The following is a 22,835-nucleotide window of genomic DNA, read 5'->3' on the forward strand; positions in this document are numbered from 1 at the left end:
CATCATCCCAAACAGATCACTAATGTTTTATATCTAGTGAAACTAGTTAATTGCTTTGCTCTGGCTTACCCTAGGTACAAAATAAAAGACAAAACTCCTTCCCACTGACTTTAAAAATAAATTAGAATACAACTCAGATTTGCATGCTACTATCTTGGTTTTGAATATAAAAAATCTTTTGCAACATATGCTGTGGCATATAAGATAAAAAAAGGCCTCTACTCAGAGGGCAGCCACATATGCTTCTCAACCAGCAGCCAATTTACTATTTAAACCATAACAGACTGAGATGATGTTTGACTATTTTTATGATCTAGGGCAGGCAGACACGATTCACTGTTCCAGAGCTGGGGCTGAAGCAGGCAGAGGATCAGTAACTGTCTGCCTCCAGGACTGCTGTAAGCAATGACAAGGCCATGCTATGAAGATCTGAATGGTATTTGCCACCAAAGGCAACAATTTCCCGCAGCTGGAGCCACTGGGCTCCCACCTGCAACTGCAGCACCGTCTAGGAATGTAGACTCGATACTGTCACAAGGACTGCAGAGGGCACAGTTTCAGGTCTTTTTGGCTCAGAGCCCTCAGGGCTGAAATCTGGTGATGGCACTGCTATTCCTCCTAGGACCAAGTGTCAGTGTGAGATGGCAATTCTGGCAAATGAGTCCTTGTCTCCGTAAGTTGTCTAGGACCTCAAAACTTCGAGTCTGCCTTGCTCTTGCCAGTTTTCCAAGGGACTCTACATGTAGAGTCGCACTAAGTCCACACACCACTGCCCTGAGAGAGTCTAGTCTTTATCAGTGGTTCTCAAATATTATGGGCTTGCTAAAAATCCCCCGGAGGGCTTGCTAAACCACATATTGCTGGCCCTAACCCTCAGAGTGTCTGAGTCAGTAGGTCTGGGCTGGGGCCTGAAAATTTGCATTTCTAACAAGTTCCCAGGTGATCCTGATGCTGCTGGTCCAGGGACTACACTCTGAGAACTGCTGGTCCAGCTGTTATGGACTGAATTGTATCCCCCAAAATTCATATACTGAAGCCCTAACCCACAGTGTTAATACAGTAGACTGTATTTGGAGATAGGGCCTTTAGAGAGGTAATTAAGGTCAAGTTCATCATAAGGGTAGAGCTCTAATCTAACTAGTGTCATTATAAGACAAGGATGATACACCAGGGGAGTGCACGCACAATGACAAGGCCATGTGAGGACACAGGGAGAAGGTGGCCATCTGCAAGTCACGGAGAGAGGCCTCAGGAGAAACCAACCTTGCTGATACCTTGATCTTGGACTTCCAGCCTCCAGAACTGTGAGAAAATAAATTTCTGTTATTTAAGCCTCACAGTCTGTGGTATTTTGTTACGACACCTCAAGCTGACTAAGGCATCAGCTTCACCCGTGTTCTTGCCACTGTGTTCTACTTGCCAGGATGCCATCAAACTGAGGCCTGAAGGGTAGGAAAGGAGCAGCCAACTGACAGCCCTGAGAAAGGCGTTCCCAGCAGAAGGGACTGCACTCCCTGTAGTCCCCAGCAAGGAAAGCGAGGCTAGCACCATGATGAGGGAGAAGGCACAGAGGGCCAGAGCACAGGCCCGTGCCTGCAACTCCAAGGAGGGCAGGTTGTGACCAGATAAGTCCAAACTGAGAATGACCTGTAACTAGCAGCTTTGGAATTTGAGTCTCTAGATTTCCATGTAATTATGAAAAAAAAAAAGGCATAGCAAATTTTCTTTGATTAATATTCAAATTAGCATGCATTCTCTGAATACTGACATTGGAAGGAGGGCCAGAACTGAGGTACATAGTGCAGAAAAACATTTAAATTTGTTGTAGTTCATTTATATGTGCAAACAAATTTTAGTCTGGTGTTAGAAAGGCTGCAAAATAAAATTAAATTAAGCAGTAAACCCATACATACATAAGCAATAACAAAGGACATGCAAGCTTACTGAATCTAACTTACCTGGACAAATACAATGGCTTGTTGTGGATAATAAAGAGAGGCAGCTAATCCCATGAAAACAGGTGGATACACCAGCTTCTTTATTTTTGAACCTATTAAAAAAAAGGTTATGGACACCATCAGAGTATTCATTATCTTTACCATTACAGTTTGTGTCATATATCTAACACTGAGTAAGACTTCTTTGGTCTTAGACTGACAGAGAATGTGCCTAATACATGAACCAAAAAGGACCACCACATTTTCATAGCTTTAGGAAGATAGAATTCGCACAACTCACCCACTTAAATTGTACCATTCAATGGCTTTTAGTGTATTCACAGAAGTACAAGGCCATCACCACAATCAATTTTAGAAGTCATCGCCCAAAAAGAATCCCCACATCCGTGAGTAGTCACTCACCAATTCCTCCATGACCTCCAGCCCTAGGAAACCATTAATCTACTTTCTAGCTCTATGGATTTGCCTACTCTGGACATTTCGTATAAATGGAATTACATAATACATAGTCTTTTGCACCTGGCTTTTTTCATCAATACAATGTTTTCAAGAGAACCACCATTTCTAAGGAAACAGAAAAAAAGATTGTTTTAAAAAGAAAACCACACGTTATTTTGGTTTCTAAGGTTTACATTCTTTCATAGTAAACTGGCTTCCTATTTAAATACTGAACGCAAGCATTCCTCTCCTCTCCTTTCCAATACCCCATAAAAATAACAGTCAAAGAATAAAACACAGATAATAAACCCACAACGAAGAGAAAATGTATGGAGGGGCTATTGGCTATTAAGAAGGGTCAACCAAGGTTCAGAAAACGGAGAGTGGATGAGAGCAAAAGGACAGACAGCCTTTAAATCCTGAGGAGGGGCCACAGCAGAGGAGGGAGCAGAATGTCCCTGGCAGCCCAGAGATGTCAGGTACCATGCAGGCTGGAGAGGGCAAACAGGGATCAAAATAGGGGGAGAAACACAAGTCCTGTGCGTGGACCAGGTGAGCCTCTCCTTCCTCCATGCCATGCCTGTGCAAAACTGCCTGTGGCCATGCCATCTCGCCAGACAAAATCTTAAAAGGGGGCAGGGTATCGCTAAAGAAATGCCATGGATTTGCTGCTGAGAACCGAGACAGCTGGTGTGAGTGCATGTGCGTGTTAGTGCTGTAGAGTCCAGCCTTCCTCAGGTGGGCACTGTCACCCCCCCACCTAAGGGCAGTCCCCTTTTGGCTCACCCTGAGGGAGAACCTGCTTGCCAGCAAGCCCCATCTACACGCAAAATGTTCTTATTAGAGTTTCAATTGCCTTGTTCTTTCTTGTTTTGTTTTTTGCCTTGCTCTTAAACATGACTGTACAACTGAGGAAAGCTGAGGAAAGCCTGCAACATACAAGAGAAGATCAAGACAAGCAAGAAGGAAAAATGACCCTAAAGGAAAGAGAAGAACTTAAAAACAAAACTAAACCTGTTATTAAGTATCATCAATAAATTCAAGAAGCTACTGCATTAAAAGAAAAATGAGTTCTGTGAAAAGAGAGCAGAAAAGAGCTCTTGGAAATGACCAAAGTAAACTAATGCAAAAAGAATAAAATAGTCAAGAAAATACAAGAGACACATGGGGTCAGTTTAAATAGCTCAATCACAAATGAATTCGAGTTCAGGAAAGAAAAAGAATGAGAGGAAATTTTCAAATAAATACAAGATATATATTTGCCTACAGCTGAGGGCTGCAAGCCACCAAAATGCCCAACCAAAGAATGAAAACATCTATATGTAGTCACAGCACCATGCAAGTTTAGAACATTGAAGACTAAGAGAAGATCCTCAAAGCTTCCAGAAAAAAAAGAAAAAAATGAATCACTTCATAAGGAACAATCACGCAGACTGGTTGCTGACTCTCACACCTGCAACGCTGGGTGCTAGAAGATGCAGCCAGAAAAGTTTTGATGGAGAACAAATTCTACAACCAACAAAATGATCACTAGGTATGAGTCCTTTCAGACTTGCAAAAACTTGGAAAGTTTACCTCCAACATAGGCTTTTCTGAAAGTGACTTAAGCATGTAGTTCAACAACATGGCAGCAAATCTAGGAGAAGACAACACGGACCCCAGGCAAAGGGGGTCAAACCCAAGAGAGCGTGGTGCCATGGCCCAAGACAACAGCTGTGTTGACTGAGTCTCATTCTAGACTGTGAGAATACGTAGAGCCCTGGGAAAGGGGAAATGAACAGACAGAAGGATGGAGAGCTGGGAGAAATGAGAATGAGATTAAGAAAACTGGTAGAGGGTAAAACTGGAGAATACACTAGAAATGGACTTGACACAAAAAACAGTCTCCACTCAGAGGCACGGGGTTTTTGAGATGGGACGCATATAGATGCTAGTGCAATGTATGTTACTCACATTTACAAAGAAGAATGTAAGTGCTGTTTATCGGTCTTAAACTTTAAACAGACAAATCCCCAAAATGGAACTGGGGTTACAGAAGAGAATACAAATACTATCAATCTAGACTCTTAATATTATGTTTCTCTCCCTGTCCTATTGCCTTGACTGAAAGGCTATAATTACTCCAGAAGAGAAAAGCCTTTTACACCCTTGGAAGCCCACCTGTACACTTGAAGCTTTAAGCACCTGGGCAGCTCATGAAGGTGAGGACCAGGTGGAGGACAGCAAACCCTCCAACCAGCCATTTTTCACTCCTCTAGGGAAAGCTGATAGGCAGCAGCTCTTGAGCTTCTAGCTCCTAGTGGTTCACACAATGAGCTGGGGGCCCCAGAACTTCTGGAAGAAAGTGCAATCCCCTGTCTCCCTGCCTATCTCCACACCCACACCTCCCAAGAAGCCAGTGGTCTAAACTGTAACTGTCAGCATTGCCAGAGGGGAACCACTGGCTGCCAGTGCTGCAGGGAGCCACCAGCAGGCAAAATGATGGGCAATGACCACCTGCCACCCTTGGGTGTCCTGGTTGGGCCCACCTCCTCTGAATGATCATCCACTCATCTCTCTTCCAGAGAAGTACCTCTTGTCCTCACCACAGTCCTGGCCACCCTCACCACCATTATCTGCTGAATGCTCAAGAAACCTATCCATATGATCCAGCAATCCCTCTTCTGGGTACATACCCAAAGGAAATGAAATCAGTATCTTGAAGTATCCCATGTTCATTGCAGCATTATTCACAATAGCCAAGACATGAAACCAAACTAAGTGTCTTTCAATGGAAGAATGGATAAAGAAATTGTGGTATATATTTACCATGGAATATTATCCAGCCTTTAAAAGGAAGGACATTGTACCATGTGCAAAAATATGGATGAACCTGGAGGACATTATGCTAAGTGAAATAAGCCAGACAGAGAAAGAAAAAACAGTGCAAGATCTCACTGATATGTAGAATCTAAAAAAGTCAAATACATAGAAGCAGAGAGTAGAAGGGTGGTTATCAGGAGTGGGGAGGTGGGAGAAATGGGGAGGTGCTGGTCAAAGGGTACAAAGGTGCAGCTATGTAGGATGAATAAGCCTAGAGATCGAATGTACGGCATGATGACTACAGTTAGTAATACCGAACCCTGGACATTTACTAAGAGAGGAGATTTCAAGTGCTCTCATCACAAAAAAGGTAACTATATGAGAAGATATATTAATTAGCTCGACTCTAGAAATAATTTCACTATGTATACGTGTATCAAAACATCATGTTGTACACCTTAAATACATATAATTTTTATTAAAAAATAAAATTAAAATAAATAAAATGTTAGACAAAAAAAAGAAGAAAAGAAACTCCACCAGGAGGGACCTTCTGAGCCCATCGTACTGCTGCCAGCATAGGGGACCAGGAGGGGCCTGAAAATCATTCTGACCGCCCATGAACATACCTACCCTCCCACTCCCCACTCATCTTGCTTAGGGACCCCCCACCCCAATGTTGTTTACCTCAAGTCCTTGTACCCCAGCACCCACGGGAAAAGATCTGTTGTTTGGTACGTGTGCATGAGTATGTGTGCATGTGTACTTTTCTGAAAAAGAATTAAGGTTTTAAATTATTTTAATACAACCGAGCCCTCGCAGGAAAAGGAAGAAGAGAGAGGAACAAGCAAGAAAACAAAAGCAAAGGCAAAGGACCCGCAGTAGTGGTGTCCTTCTGCTGCTGTTCTCCCCAGGAGAGCATAGTCCCCAGTCGTCCGCGGGACAGTTACCACAGTGGATGTGCAGAAGATAAACACAGTTTAAAGAGCACACATGGCACAGGGAGCTCTCTTTAGGGCTGTAAAACTGCTCCACGTGCTCTACCCATGGAGAGGGAAGGAGGAAGCTAATCTCACTTGATTCCACGTTCCTGGCTCCCTAACACCCAGTCAAATTCCAACACCCTGGCCTTGGGATCTTCATAAATTCTAAACACTATCTAAATAACATAGGAATGCTTTCCTAGACAGCTTTACAGAAGGAAGGGAAAGAAGTTTGGGACAAAAAGCTGGTTCAACTATTGCCCAAGCTGATTAGTAACAACAAACTGCATTTAATTCTTATATATTCTGCACAAGACGGGAGGACACAAAAACTACAACAGGAATTCATTCCACACACTGGGGGAGTGGCACCAGGGCAGCATTCTTCCAGATTCTAAAAGTGCGGTTAAGGCATGTATAGGAAGGGTTTTTTTGTTTGTTTGTTTTTGTTTCTTTGTTCTTTTGTGGTACGCGGGCCTCTCACTGCTGTGGCCTCTCCCGTTGCGGAGCACAGGCTCCGGATGCGCAGGCCCAGCGGCCATGGCTCACGGGCCCAGCCGCTCCACGGCACGCGGGATCTTCCCGGACCGGGACACAAACCTGCGTCCCCTGCATCGGCAGGCGGACTCTCAACCACTGCGCCACCAGGGAAGCCCCGGCACGTATAGGAAGGTTTTTAATATTGAGAAATGGTTATCAAACTAGTCTCTATAGTTATCTTTTATGGGGACCGATTACAGGGTTCATAATCTTTATAATTTAGGAATTTTTGTGAAGTCTGAATTTTACAATCAATGAAACTTCAAGTAGCTCATAAATTCATCTCATTATAATGAAGTATTTTATCATCCTGCATTTCCTATAAATGTTTTGTAATCCAGCAGTAAGCTGTAGTAATATCTTTAAGTTGATATTTGTTAGCTTTTAATTCTAAGTATATATATATATATTTTTTGCGGTACGCAGGCCTCTCACTGTTGTGGCCTCTCCCGCTGCGGAGCACAGGCTCCGGACACGCAGGCTCAGCAGCCATGGTTCACGGGCCCAGCCGCTCCACGGCATGTGGGATCCTCCCGGACCAGGGCACGAACCCATGTCCCCTGCATCGGCAGGCGGACTCTCAACCACTGCACCACCAGGGAAGCCCCTAATTTTAAGTATATTTTAAAAAAATATTTATTTATTTCACTGCATTAGGTCTTAGTTGCGGCACGCGGAATCCTTGTGGCATGCAGGCTCTTCGTTGCAGCGCACAGGCTTCTCTCTAGTTATGGCGCATGGGCTCTAGAGCACAGGGGCTCAGTAGTTGTGATGCACAGGCTCTCTAGTCGTGGTGCAAAGGCTCCAGAGTGTGCGGGCTCAGTAGTTGCGGCACGCAGGCTTAGTTGCCCTGTGGCATGTGGGATCCTAGTTACCTGACCACGAATGGAACCTGTGTCCTCTGCACTGGAAGGTGGATTCTTAACCACTGGACCCCAGGGAAGTCCCTAATTTTAAGTATTTTTACAAGTTTTTATCATCACTGACTGAAGGTACAAGACATCAAGAAATGAATAAACTCTCCATTAAATCGCTGTTACTAGGAATAATAACCTGATCTTTTCTTTTAATATAAATTTATTTTATTTATTTTTGGCTGCATTGGGTCTTCAATGTTGTGCATGGGCTTTCTCTAGTTGCAGAGAGTGGGGCCACTATTCGTTGTGGTGCGTGGACTTCTCATTGAGGTGGCTTCTCTTATTGTGGAGCATGGGCTCTAGGAACGTGGGCTGCAGTAGTTGTGGCACGTGGGCTTCAGTAGTTGTGGCACATGGACTTCAGTAGTTGTGGCTTGCAGGCTCTAGAGCGCAGGCTCAGTAGGTGTGGTGCACGGGCCCAGTCGCTCTGTGGCATGTGCAATCTTCCCAGGCCAGGGCTCAAATCCACATCCCCTGCATTGGCAGGCGGATTTTTAACCACTGCACCAACAGGGAAGCCCTAATAGCTTAATCTTAATAGTGAAACATTTACAGTTTCTCAGGTGTGACAGATCTTCATTAATGAAAGTTCACTCTTTCTGTATCAAAGAGCAACAGGAATTTGACCAAGTAAATGTGCCTATAAAGGATAACTAATTTCTTTTTCTTTTTTTATTCTAATTAATTTTTTTATTGGCGTATAGATTTACAACGCTGTGTTAGTTTCTGCTGTACAGCAAAGTGAGTCAGTTATACATATACATATATCCACTCTTTTCTATACTCTATTCCCATATAGGTCATCACAGAGTATTGAATAGAGTTCCCTGTGATATTCAGTAGGTTCTTATTAGAGAAAATGATCTTTTTTTTTTTTTTTCCCGGTACACGGGCCTCTCACTGCTGTGGCCTCTCCCGTTGCGGAGCACAGGCTCCGGACACGCAGGCTCAGCGGCCATGGCTCACGGGCCCAACCGCTCCACAGTATGTGGGATCTTCCCGGACCGGGGCACGAACCCGCGTCCCTTGCATCGGCAGGTGGACTCTCAACCACTGTGCCACCAGGGAAGCCCCTGATCTTTTTTTTTTTTTTTTTTAACATCTTTATTGGGGTATAATTGCTTTACAATGGTGTGTTAGTTTCTGCTTTATAACAAAGTGAATCAGTTATACATATACATATGTTCCCATATCTCTTCCCTCTTGCATCTCCCTCCCTCCCTATCCCACCCCTCTAGGTGGTCACAAACCACCGAGCTGATCTCCCTGTGCTATGCGACTGCTTCCCACTAGCTAGCTATTTTACATTTGGTAGTGTATATATGTCCATGCCACTCTCTCACTTTGTCACAGCTTACCCTTCCCTCCCCCCATATCCTCAAGTCCATTCTCTAGTAGGTCTGTGTCTTTATTCCCATCTTGCCCTTAGATTCTTCACGATCTTTCTTCTTTCTTCTTAGATTCCATATATATGTGTTAGCATACAGTATTTGTTTTTCTCTTTCTGACTTACTTCACTCTGTATGACAGACTCTAGGTCCATCCACCTCACTACAAATAATTCAATTTCGTTTCTTTTTATGGCTGAGTTAATATTCCATTGTATATATGTGCCACATCTTCTTTATCCATTCATCTGTCGATGGACACTTAGGTTGCTTCCATGTCCTGGCTATTGTAAATAGAGCTGCAGTGAATATTTTGGTACATGACTCTTTTTGAATTATGGTTTTCTCAGGGTATATGCCCAGTAGTGGGATTGCTGGGTCGTATGGTAGTTCTATTTTTAGTTTTTTAAGGAACCTCCATACTGTTCTCCATAGTGGCTGTATCAATTTACATTCCCACCAACAGAGCAAGAGGGTTCCCTTTTCTCCACACCCTCTCTAGCATTTATTGTTTGTAGATTTTTTGATGATGGCCATTCTGCCCAGTGTGAGGTGATACCTCATTGTAGTTTTGATTTGCATTTCTCTAATGATTAATGATGTTGAGCATTGTTTCATGTGTTTGTTGGCAATCTGTATATCTTCTTTGGAGAAATGTCTATTTAGGTCTTCTGCCCATTTTTGGATTGGGTTGTTTTTTTGATATTGAGCTGCATGAGCTGCGTGTAAGTCTTGGAGATTAATCCTTTGTCAGTTGCTTCATTTGCAAATATTTTCTCCCATTCTGAGGGTTGTCTTTTCATCTTGTTTATGGTTTCCTTTGCTGTGCAAAAGCTTTTAAGTTTCATTAGGTCCCAGTTGTTTATTTTTATTTCCATTTCTCTAGGAGGTGGGTCAAAAAGGATCTTGCTATGATTTATGTCATAGAGTGTTCTGCCTATGCTTTCCTCTAAGAGTTTGATAGGGTCTGGCCTTACATTTAGGTCTTTAATCCATTTTGAGTTTTCTTTTTGTAACCAAAAGTATATAATTTCTTTCATTTTATTTTTTTACAATTTCTATATATGTTTAAAATCAAATATACTGGAGAAAACAACCACATCAATTATACATCAAGAAGGCCATATTCAGGAACTAACTCATTATTCCAAAAACTGGTAAGTGAAAAGAATCAAATGTATATGTTATGTCTCCCTTATGAACTGTTTAAAAAAAAACTACAAAATTGTACCTACCTCTAGCCAAAAGGAGTCCAACAACTCCAGAAAAACCAATAACACCAAGTCTTGGAAAAAATCCAGGAGGTGCATTTTGGAGATATTCATAGCTGTCTATAATAGAATCAGACCAGGAAACAGTTTTATAAATTTCTCATTAAAAAACGAAACATGTACATCAACTATACTTCAATTAAACATAAACATAAACAAAAAGAACAAAACAAAGTCAAATATAAGTAGCGTATGTAGTAGCAAATGCTTTTCAAATAATGTATTCTTTGCTTTCTGTTAATATGCTTCTTTTCAACAAGTTCTTTTTATGTAAGAGATAAACATGATTTACTAGTTACATCGCAAGTATCCAATTTTCAAACACTTTTTAGCCTGATGACATTCTGACAATAAAGTAATGTTAGATTACCTTCATATTCCTGAAGGCAACAGATCTGAATCAATTATTCATAAGGGCAGAAAGACAAATACAGGAATCCCTTGCTATCCAAACACAGAAACAGAATAAATTTGGATAAATCTTTGGATAGATCTGTCGCTATCTGAAGCTTTGCTGCTTGCTCTCTAAAATTCAGGAACGAAATACGTTAGACTCAGGAAAAAAAATGTATCTTTTGCCATCTGAATTCATTATTTAAACTCAAGAATAACTCTGGATAATGAAGGAAATTTGTAGTGCAAGTATATGCAGGAAATAGTCACTGTTGATAGATAAAATAAATACAAATAAATGCAACATGTGAGTCTACTTGCCACGCCTGACCATGCATTATGACCTCATTTGCATGAGGCCGCCTCTCCTCTCCCCTGAGCCAATGCCACCAAATAAAAGCTAGCTTAAGTCCTACCTCCTCAGAAAAGCCTTTCCTATACTCATCAGCCCACACCTCTCTTTCTCCTCTAAAGTCCCACCATATTTATTTTCTCTACCGTCATTTGGTGCCTAATTGTACGGCCCTTGTTTTTAATTATTCAGGGTGTATTTTATGTCTCCTCAAAGAGAATATCTGCTCCTTAATGGTGGACTGCTGAGACTTCTATGTCATTTTCCCCCAGTGGTAAACAGTGGATGTTCACTCAACAGATACATATTTGAAGCCCTGCTAGGAGTTAATGGATACTGAATGAATTAACAAAGGGATTTCAGCTAGGTCACGACTTGAAAAGCCTGCAGGTCTCTCAACCTCATCTTCAGCACTCCCGATCTGCTTCCAGTTCCCGGCACACGCAACACTAAGTCACCACTCCAAGTCTTGGTCATGCTGTGCCCTCCGTGTGGAATGCCTCCCAATTCCCACCCCCATGTTTTGGTGTGGCTAACTGTTCCTTCAAGACTCATCTCAGAACTCCTTCCCTGACTGCTCCCATCTCTCCAATCTCTGTTAAACTAGTCTCTTTCCTCTGTACCTTCAATGGTGGTCTACGACTGTCTCTGTATTTGTGCTAGTATTGAACACTTTATTATATGCACCTCAGTGGCTGTGACCACTGGGTCAATCAGCCTCTCTCTTCAATGCCTGCCATGATGGTGACTTAACAGACGTACATGGAACTGAATTAACTGGAATACTCAATAATTCACTCGTCTAGATAATACTAGGCATGTGCCAGTTATCCTTTTCTTGGCTTCTTTGGGAAATGTGGTGATCATTTTAAATACTACTGTAGGGCTTGTGTTCTTTGCACCAATTCCTGTCTGGCCTTTTACTTATTTTGCCTTTAACCTGGTTTTAACTTTTCATCCTCTTGTCTGGGTCATTTGAGGCAATTTTCTGCTTCCCTTTATTTTTGCCTACCAGCATGGTATTTTCAATTCTAGACAGGCACACAGAGCAGGTGATAGAAGGACACCCAGATGCCTTGGTGAGCTGAGCCAAAGTGGGAAAATCACAAAGAAATGGGAAAGAAGATATGCTGGAAGACTACACTAAATATGAAGCCCAGCTTCTAGCAACATGTCTTGGCTATGACTCCTGGGAAATGGACTGGTTGCCTTGGCAGACAACAATGCAACTCATAATGGAACGTTTCTTCTAAAGTCTTTGCAGTAACTATGAGTCCAGGAGAAGAAAAAAAAGACTCATATTGCAAATACTGCCTACTGCTGTGAATCAATGGGGAATGATAGGCGACAATGAAGAGACACCTCAGTCACACATATAGATAAAACATCAGGAGTTCTTTAGCGTCCTCAGGTAAAAACTGAAGGTAGCAAAGTACCTAACTGCCAAGGTTGTTATGAGGATTGTACATAAATTAATACTTTCAAAGAACTTAGACTAATTCCTGACACCTAATAAGCACTAAATAAGTGTTAATAAAATTAAGATATTAACATACATGAATAATTTAAAGAAGTGGTAAGCTACTAATATGTCTGTCTTCAAATGAAGAATTTATTTATATAGTAGTCTCAGGGGTATCAGTGTATCAATACTACGATAATCTTCACTAAGAAATAAATTGTACTCATGCTTATTTTATTGTCATGGAAACACTTGTAAAAACAAGAGGATGACTGGCTGAGATGTCCAATAAAGGGAATGAAATATGATCAATGTCTATTAATTTATTAGTTCCTGATATTAGAACATAGACTGTGAAACCAGTTTATGAGTGTATGTGTTAAGTGAATGTGAAAAACAATCAAAGGCGATAAAGAACAAATGAAAACATGTAAGAACACTATGAATTATGCAATAAAGCCTTTCCTAGGCACACCAGCCCAGTTTCTTCCTGCCTCTAAACTTCTGTAACATGTATTAATAGCTGTGCCAATGAGCTATCCTGATTCTGAAAACCTATAGATGAGTTAGGACATTGCACCTGGAGATAGATTTAAAGAAAGAAAATCCAGTGTATCTGCATCTGCTAGGCCAACAATCCTAATGATCTTGAAGAGACTTACCTGAGTGTTTGGGGACACTAGTTCTCTGAAATCTGATGAAAAAAATAGATTCTCTTTCCAGAAAAATCCAAATAGCTCTAAAATTCTACATACAATTTTAAGGAATTCACAGATCTCCTGGAGCCCATCCATGGCCTCTCAGTTAAAGAATCCAATGTCAAAAAACAAAAAAAACAAAAAAAACAAAAAAAAGAATCCAATGTCAAACAAACTGATTATGCCTAATTAAAAATCGACTTACCTAACCCCCACTGAACCAAACTTTGCATCTTGGGCTTAGTTTGGGAGTACATTTCCTAAAAAGATGAGAAAAAAAAGAATTAATAGGATTTGCTGATTAGAAAGTAGCAATAAATATATTTGTCTTTACTGAATAAATTATCATGTTATTAGCATTTTCTGAACAAAGGGATATACTCTCTACCTGGGTTTTTTGTGTTGTTTTTCCTTTTCTAATTTCCCCTTCACCACAAATTGCTCAGCAGAATGGCTTATTATTGCCACAGGAAGCAAACATTTCAAGTAGAGTGGTTTCAACAACCCAGCCTTTTCCTTCTTCTATTGAAATTGAAGAGGATGAAAAAAATCAATCCCCTTGATAATTAAAGTGGATATTCTTTCCCTGTGAGATTAAATCATTCATATTAAGTCTATTTCCTGATTTACCATGATTTTAGAGCCTATATCTGAAAACTGCCCATTTGAAGCAGGAATGACCAGCTTTAATGGGACAAAGGAGTCTATATCCAGGTTTGGAGAAACATTTACCCCAACTGAGCAAATGAAGTATTAACATTCTCTTAACCACAACAGTAAAAAGGCTTTGTACATGAACATCAGATGATCCTAAAGAAAGCAAGGGACTACTTCAAAAAGTGTACAGTAAAGATGGGAAAAGAGATATGTGGGTACCAGAAGATATCAGAACCTGTTGCCACATGGAAAAGGATTTGTTTATTTTAATTCAGTTCAAGTCAGAGCAAGTTATCCTAATACTGTTAAATGGCCTTAAATAATAAGTGCTGAATTTGGGGGAGGACATAAAGAACATTAAAAAAACCTGAGTACTGCTTCATTAAAATCCATTATTAGTTTTTTTCTGCACATGAAAAGAGAAAAACTACAGATCAATGTCTAGACTGACTGCCCCCTTCTTTTGCTAGCATAATCTGTTTACTATGAAGAAAAATTAAATCAGCTCTTGAAGAAAGGGACTAGAACTTGTAGGCCTGAAAATGGAGCCAGGAATGAGAAAAATTTTCATTCATGAAGACTTCAATCTATAGGAAAATAAAACCAGTGTAATCACACAAAAAAGCTTTTTTTACATATAACTAGTACAAATAAACATGTTGATAACTATTCTGAGGGGTTTTGTTGCACTAAGCATCATGCACAGATGAAAATATAAAAACCAAATAGCAACCTTGGGTTGAAAGGTAGAGACAAAGTACTTTTATAACTACAAAAAAAAAAGAGCAAGAGAGAAATAACAGTAGTCATGCCTACATGATACAGAAATATTTGCAAATGTGCTGACCTTATCTTAACCACCGGCAGATGGTTTAAAAATCTTCTAGTCCATTCTCTACGTCTGCGGCTTTATTCCTGTCCTGCTCCTAGGTTCTTCAGAACCCTTTTTTTTAATATTCCATATATATGTGTTAGCATACAGTATTTGTTTTTCTCTTTCTGACTTACTTCACTCTGTATGACAGACTCTAGATCCATCCACTACAAATAACTCAATTTCATTTCTTTTTATGGCTGAGTAATATTCCATTGTATATATGTGCCACACCTTCTTTATCCATTCGTCTGTTGATGGACACTATGTCCTGGCTATTGTAAATAGAGCTGCAATGAACATTGTGGTACATGACTCTTCTTGAATTATGGTTTTCTCAGGGTATATGGCCAGGAGTGGGACTGCTGGGATGTATGGTAGTTCTATTTTCAGTTTGGCGTTTTTTTGTTGTTTTTTTTTTGCGGTACACGGGCCTCTCACTGTTGTGGCCTCTCCCGTTGTGGTGCACAGGCTCCGGATGCGCAGGCCCAGCGGCCATGGCTCACGGGCCCAGCTGCTCCACGGCATGTGGGATCTTCCTGGACCAGGGCACAAACCTGTGTCCCCTGCATCAGCAGGCGGACTCCCAACCACTGCGCCACCAGGGAAGCCCCTATTTTCAGTTTTTTAAGGAACCTCCATACTGTTCTCCATAGTGGCTTGAGGACACGGGGAGGGGGAAGGGTAAGCTGGGACAAAATGAGAGAGTGGCAATGGACATATATATACTACCAAATGTAAAATAGGTAGCTAGTGGGAAGCAGCTGCATAGCACAGGGAGATCAGCTCGGTGCTTTGTGACCACATAGAGGGGTGGGATAGGGAGGGTGGGAAGGAGACACAAGATGGAGGAGATATGGGGATATATGTATATGTATAGCTGATTCACTTTGTTATAAAGCAGAAAGTAACACACAATTGTAAAGCAAGTATACTCCAATAAAGATGTTAAAATTTAAAAATCTTCTAGAACAAGAGAATAAAGTTTAAGTGTGTTACAACACATTATGTATAAAGTCTTTAGGTATTTCATAACTCAATAATATGGTTACGGTACTTTAGTATAATGGCCTAATTTATGCTATTTTCTTTCTAAATTGGTGAAAAAAAGTTCAGCATTGGCACAGACAGTGGAAATTAAAAATTCTAAAACAAGTTCTGGATGAAAATTGAGTTTATCATCTCAAGCAAAGTAAATCTAGACCACGTCACACACATCTACATTCTTTTACTTTGTCATCAGTTTTCAAAATCAAGATCAAGTGTGGCAAATATACATATCAAAGCCCACGAAAACATTCTGTAGACTGTAAATTTTGGTTTCCAATGTTAAAAATTGCACACATGCTTTCATGAACATAATGACAAATGCCTGATTTAAAACCCGAGCAGTAAAAGTCAATCTGTATATGCAGATCTTTGGTCACTAAGGGAAACAGTTAAGTACTCAAGTATGTAATTCCACCCTCTTGTAGTTATCTACCCTCCTATTATAGCATTCAAAATCCTCTGTACCCATTCCTGTTTAAAGTGGTACTGGGATTTCCCTGGTGGCACACTTGTTAAGAATCTGCCTGCCAATGCAGGGGACACGGGTTTGAGCCTTGGTCCAGGAGGATCCCACATGCTGCAGGGCAACTAAGGCCGTATGCCGCAACTACTGAGCCTGCGGTCTAGAGCCCGTGAGCCACAACTATTGAGCCCGTGTGCTACAACTATGGAAGCCCGTGCGCCTAGAGCCCGTGCTCCGCAACAAGAGAAGCCACCTCAATGAGAAGCCTGTGCACCACAACAAAGAGTAGCCCCGGCTCGCTGCAACTAGAGAAAGCCAGCATGCAGCAACAAAGACCCAACACAGCCAATAATAAATAAATAATTAATTTAAAAATAAAATAAAATAAAGTGGTACTGACTTGTAGAATCTCTGTGGGGAGAGAAACTTCCTAATTTTGATATAAATGTTTACATAGTTCCAGCCCCATATCCTCCCCTGGTGGACAATAATGTTTTCATAGCCGCAACCAACAAGATAGGCACCATGGGGGAATTCCCTGGCGGTCCAGTAGTTAGGACTCGGCGCTTTCACTGCCGTGGCCCATGTTCAAGTCCTGGTCAGGGAACTAAGATCCCACAAGCCAAACGGCCTGCCCAAAAAAAAGAGATAGGTACCATGGGCCTCTGCTCTCTAGTCAACATGACACAGGCTGCCCAGTGGGAGGGAAACTCTCTCTGCAGCTATGGCGACAGCTGCCACCAGGAAGCTAGGGCTCTCTGCTCCCCTCCAGAGATGGCACTGACGAACATTTTTAAGTCAGGCACTCTTAAGTTGGGGCCCTTTATTGTGCCTTTTTCTGAAAACATGCAGCCAGTACAGACTTTTTACTACTGACTCTAAACAGAAATGCATTCATTCCATTTTCAGAACAGCTCTCTGTACCTGACACCAACTTGTATATGGTTCGCAATAATGTCGGAGATGGGAGATGCTTTCTTCAAGTTGGGTCCTTGGCTCTTCCACATATTTAGACTGACCCTCAGGAACAGAGTAGAGTGAAAGCTGCAAAGATTGAAAAACAAAATAAAAAGAAATTAAGAAGTGTATACAGTAATGAAATAACAATCAATTATTAAATTTGTAATAATTCACAAACTACAATGAATAAGGGTTATGTGCACCCTGAACCTTGCTTCAGACAATCTTTGCACCTTAATCAATAAGGACAAGGCCAAGAGAGCAGGGCTATGAGGTGCCCTAGCCTCCCCCAACCCTACTCATAGCAGATAAAGCAGTCCCCTTTTACCCATTTTATATATTAGTATTTGTTATTTCATCTTAGATTTAGTTTGGAAAAAGGATTCTATTACTCTAAATGGTGGGTCGGAGGTGGGATAGGAAAAAAAAAGCTTGAGGATAACTGAATAGCATATGACTTAGTTCTAGTGATCAGTCTAGTGCTAATCAAAGCAGAATAGCAGGTTTGTTCCCCACTAGAGAGGAAACGTTTCACAGCCACCACTGGCTGCCTTCTTCACCCTCAAAAATGCCACTGTCCCAAGGCCTGAGAAGAAGAGAGTAAAGGGCAAAAAAACAAGCTATTTAGCTTTAGGTAAACACCATTCAAGTAACCCTGACCATAACTGAAGGTAGATCTTTATGACACTTTACTCAAAGTCAAAAGAAACCAAATATCTAAAACAATCAGTGGGAAGTATAGACAAAAAGGAATGTAAACAATGGAGAGATGATTTCCTGTTTTATTTATTTAGGATCTATTAAGCATCTACTTATGAGCCTCTAATCCAGAAAAGAAACAGGATGAACCCTGGTCTTTAATTTCTTAGGAGAGGGAAAAATGTGAATGTTTTCCTGGCTTGATAAGCAGTCTGGAAGCAGGCAGATCACTTAGAAGTGACTTGTGCTTACAATCTACTGGGACAGAGCAGATTCCCCACTAAAAATCTAGGAAATATTCCTTAATTATGCCCTTAGCTAAGTACCATTAATTAAAGTTGAAAAAGCCATAGTCTAGCAGCTTCCCACAAGGAAGCACTATTTCCTCCTTTTAAATATCTTCTGAATTGTCCTATCTTCCTGATATTCAATTTGTATGTTTCCCATAGTAACCAAATCACATATTCAAAATGTATCACATGTTACCTCATTAACCTTCACAGCAGCTTTGTGAGATGAGTCCTTTTTTGCTGATGCATAGACTTTGAAGGTGAGCAGGCTCAGGCTGGCCGGCCCCACAGACCTCTGAATTACCTGAAACACAGAAACAATCTTAAACCTTCTCTCAATTCCACAAACTGAAGGTACATAACGTGGGCACATTTGCAACCTCAGCCACTCCTGCCCTGAGAGGCTTATTGTGAGTTATGAGAAATGTATTCCCAAAGTTTTATGGAAGTCAGAAACAAAAGAACATGTTCTCGTGGACTTAAAATTCCAGGTCACCTTTATCTTCATTTCCAAAACAGTAGTTCCTCAGTTTTCTACTTAGCCTTTCAAGGAAAATAAAAAATACACCTCCCCTACCCTCCCCAATAACAACAGGGGAAGGAGCTTTTTTTTTTTTGGCTGCATTGGGTCTTCGTTGCCATGCACAGGCTTTCTCTAGTTGCAGCGAGCGGGGGCTACTCTTGGTTGTGCTGCGCGGGCTACTCATTGCGGTGGCTTCTTTTGTTGTGGAGCATGGGGTCTAGGCGCACAGGCTTCAGTAGTTGTGGCACACAGGATCAGTACTTGTGGCTCTTGGGCTCTAGAGCGCAGGCTCAGCAGTTGTGGCACACGGGCTTAGCTGCTCTGCGGCATGTGGGATCTTCCCGGACCAGGGCTTGAACCCGTGTCCCCTGCATTAGCAGGTGGATTCTTTAACCACTGAGCCACCAGGGAAGCCTGGGAAGGAGTTTTTAATGATCTCACCTAGTGATTCATTGAACAGGGTGAAGATTCTTTCGATAATTCCAATAATCAAACTTTGAGCAGCTCTCCCTTTCCATTCCCACTCAGAACCGCTCTCTCCCAGCCTCAGTTCCCAAACTCAGTCTCTTTCTGTGCCTTGCTCTCCCTGACTAGGTCACTCATGCCCATGGCTTCAACATGAAGCGTGATCCCTAGATATGCAGCTCCAGCCCAGAGCTCTCTCCTGAGTTCCCAACTCATTTATCCTATTACTTCTGGACATTTCCACTTGGATGGGACACAAGCTCCCTACACCAAGAACACCCAAAACCAACTCATCAGGATCCTGTCTGTGCCTCCAAGTCTATACTAGGCCTGATAGGTGAATGTGTGCTGTGGAATCTAGAAAGTTTTAAAAGTGACACATTTTAAAAATTAATACACAGCACTTGACCACCTTGCATCCTTACCCCAGAAATGCCCCCTCTTCCTCTACTTCTTCTCTCAGGAATGGTGCCACCATCCAACTAGACAACCCAATCGGAAACCCTGAGGTCATCTCCACTGCCTCCCCCCACCATCCTATTGGTCATTAAGTCCTGTTAATTCTGCCTATTAAATAAACTTAATTCACTCTCTCCTCTTTATCTTCTCCTGTACAATCTTCCCTTGGGCCCTTGTTTCTTTCCTGGATTGTTTCAACAGCTTAATTCTAAATGTTCACCTGGCCCTCTGATGACTCAAACCACCACAATGCAAAAGAATGATCTTTCTGAACTGCAAACCCGAGTATCTTCTATCCTTATTTGAGATCCTTTGGTATTCATTACCTAGGACTTTTATGTGAGCCAAACAAGGCCCATTTATGATCTGACCCCAACCACCTTCTTAACTTCATCTGTCACTCTGCCTTTTCCCACAAAACTTGAACTCCCTATATTTCTCCCATGCTGCTTCCCAGCCTCATGGGTTCACACATGCTGGTTCCTCTGCCTAGAATGTTTCATATTTGCTTTGCCTTTCTGCACAATTGCCTAAGAGCATGGAGACTTATTGCTTTTCTTTTCTTATTTATCCATTTATTTATGTCTATCAAGTTCTCCCTCCCAAACTGGAAGCCCTTTCAGGATGGGGCTGTGTCTTACCCTGTATTCCTCATGTCTATAACTGTGCCTAACACATAAGAAATGCTCAAGAACTGTTTAATGCCTGCATGAATGGACAGAGAGAGGCAAAAAATAAATGACTGGTTGACTTGTTCTAACTACTTAGGCATGATTTGGCATCACAGAAATCATATTCCTGAGATCTGCAGTGCCCGTAATGTGAAAGACTTCGCTACTCTGTAATACTCACAAAACATATAATGCTAAATAAAACCTAAAAAAGTCTGTTGAAATGTATGCCTTGGGCTTCCCTGGTGGCACAGTGGTTAAGAATCCATCTGCCAATGCAGGGCACATGGGTTCAAGCCCTGGTCCGTGGGAAGATCCCACGTGCCACGGAGCAACTAAGCCCGTGCGCCACAACTACTGAGCCTGAGCTCTAGAGCCCGCGATCCACAACTACTAAGCCCAGGCACCACAACTACTGAAGCCCGCACACCTAGAGCCCGTGCTCCGCGACAAGAGAAGCCACTGCAGTGAGAAGCCAGCACACTGCAATGAAGAGTAACCCCCACTCGCCTCAACTAAAGAAAGCCCGCACGCAACAACGAAGACCCAACGCAGCCAAAAAAAATGAATAAAATAAAAAAATTTTTTTAAATGTATGCCTGAAGTCGCACACAAAAACAGAAATACCCATATTTCAGAAGCAAATAAAGAGCTAGAAGCTATTTTTAAAAGGAGTGGTTATTACTTAAACTGGTTTAAAAATAACACACCCTAAAGCATTAAGTGGAATACTTAAGATATTTATTTCCAGGCAATATTGCCACTAACTTTTTTTGCCTCCAGGATAAAGGTTAGTGAGCCACTGCTGACAGCCAGTGTGGTCCCTCCCTACTTCCCAGGAGAGGGCCTATGAGGTTGCTGGTATCTACAGGTGCCAACTCACTGCTCTCTGCCTTCTGGGTTTGTCCACAACCTACTGACAACACTGCTTAAACTGGGGACTTTCCACTGAGCCAGCTGGCAGGCACCGCCCCAACTTTGTTTCAGATTCCCTTTCTTACTGTCAATAGCTGGTGCCCCACCCCTTTTCCCACTTCCTCATCCAAGCATTTTGGGTTCATGTTGTCCCCTTTTTCATCCTCATTTGATATAATGCCTTGTGTTGACCTTTTAAATTCTTTTCTTTTTTAATAAATTTACTTATTTTTGGCTGCGTTGGGTCTTTGTTGCTGCATGCGAGAGCTCTTTGGTTGTGGCGAGCGGGGGCTACTCTTCATTGCGGTGCGCAGCTTTCTCATTGCAGTAACTTCTCTTGTTGCGGAGCATGGGCTCTATGCGTATGAGCTTCAGCAGTTGTGGCTCGTGGGCTCCAGAGTGCAGGCTCAGTAGGTGTGATGCACAGGTTTAGCTGCTCACTGCATGTGGGATCTTCCCGGACCAGGGATTGAACCCGTGTCCCCTGCACTGGCAGGCGCATTCCTAACCACTGCGCCACCAGGGAAGTCCCCAGATACCTTTTTGAGTTAGTGTTTTTGTTTCCTTTTGATATATTCCTGGAAGTGGAATTGCTGGATCATATGGTAGGTCTATTTTTAATTTTTTTTGAAGAACCTCCATACTGTTTTCCATGGTAGCCGCACCAATTTACAATTCCATCAGCAGCGCACAAGGGTTCCCTTTTCTCCATATCCATGCCAGCATTCATCTCGTCTTTTCTTTTTTAACATATATATTTATCTACTTATTTTATTATTTATTTTTGGCTGCGTCGGGTCTCAGCTGCAGCATGCAGGATCTTCGTTGCGGTGCGCAGGCTCTTCATTGCGGGGCGTGGGCTTCTCTCTAGTTGTGGCATGCAGGTTCTCTCTCTAGTTGGGCTCTCAGGCTCCAGAGTGTGTGGGCTCCGTAGTTTGCAGCATGCATGCACAGTAGTTGCGGCGCGTGGGCTCAGCTGCCCCACAGCATGAGGGATCTTAGTTCCCTGACCAGGGATCGAACCCACGTCCCCGCATTGGAAGGCAGATTCTTAACCACTGGACCACAAGGGAAGTCCCTCATCTCTTGTCTTTTTGATGATGGCCATTGTAACAGAGGTGAGGTGGTATGTCATGGTGGTTTTTCTTTTTAAAGAAGGTGTTCGGGTAGGAGTTTATTAATTTACTTATTTTTGCTGTGTTGCGTCTTTGTTTCTGTGAAAGGGCTTTCTCTAGTTGTGGCAAGCGGGGGCCACTCTTCATCGCAGTGCACAGGCCTCTCTCACTATGGCGGCCTCTCTTGTTGCAGAGCACAGGCTCCAGACACGCAGGCTCAGTAGTTGTTGCTCACAGGCCCAGTTGCTCCGCGCCATGTGGAATCCTCCCAGACCAGGGCTCGAACCCGTGTCCCCTGCATTAGCAGGCAGATTCTCAACCACTGCGCCACCAGGGAAGCCCCATGGTGGTTTTAATTTGCATTTTCCAAAAGACTTGTGATGTTGAGCATCTTTTCATGTACCTTCTGGCCTTTTGTATATCTTATTTGGGGAAATGTCTACTCAGGTCCTTTGCCCATTTTTTAATTGGGTTATTTTTTGTTTGTTTTTT

General features: G+C 42.1%; 1 protein-coding gene across 1 annotated transcript in view; it reads right to left on the reverse strand.

Annotated features, from left to right (window-relative positions):
* The window catches only part of APOO (apolipoprotein O), a 57,954-nt gene that overhangs the window by 16,980 nt on the left and 18,139 nt on the right, over positions 1-22,835 (reverse strand). The window contains exons 2-6 of the mRNA XM_032620842.1: positions 18,392-18,499; positions 17,171-17,290; positions 13,408-13,462; positions 10,262-10,357; positions 1,959-2,050 (exon numbers count right to left, since the gene is read on the reverse strand). Coding sequence (XP_032476733.1) covers positions 1,959-2,050; positions 10,262-10,357; positions 13,408-13,462; positions 17,171-17,290; positions 18,392-18,499 — 471 coding nt within the window. The remainder of the gene's footprint in view (positions 1-1,958; positions 2,051-10,261; positions 10,358-13,407; positions 13,463-17,170; positions 17,291-18,391; positions 18,500-22,835) is intronic.

This window comes from Phocoena sinus, chromosome X (genome assembly GCF_008692025.1).
Source record: "Phocoena sinus isolate mPhoSin1 chromosome X, mPhoSin1.pri, whole genome shotgun sequence".
NCBI classification, from domain to species: domain Eukaryota; kingdom Metazoa; phylum Chordata; class Mammalia; order Artiodactyla; family Phocoenidae; genus Phocoena; species Phocoena sinus.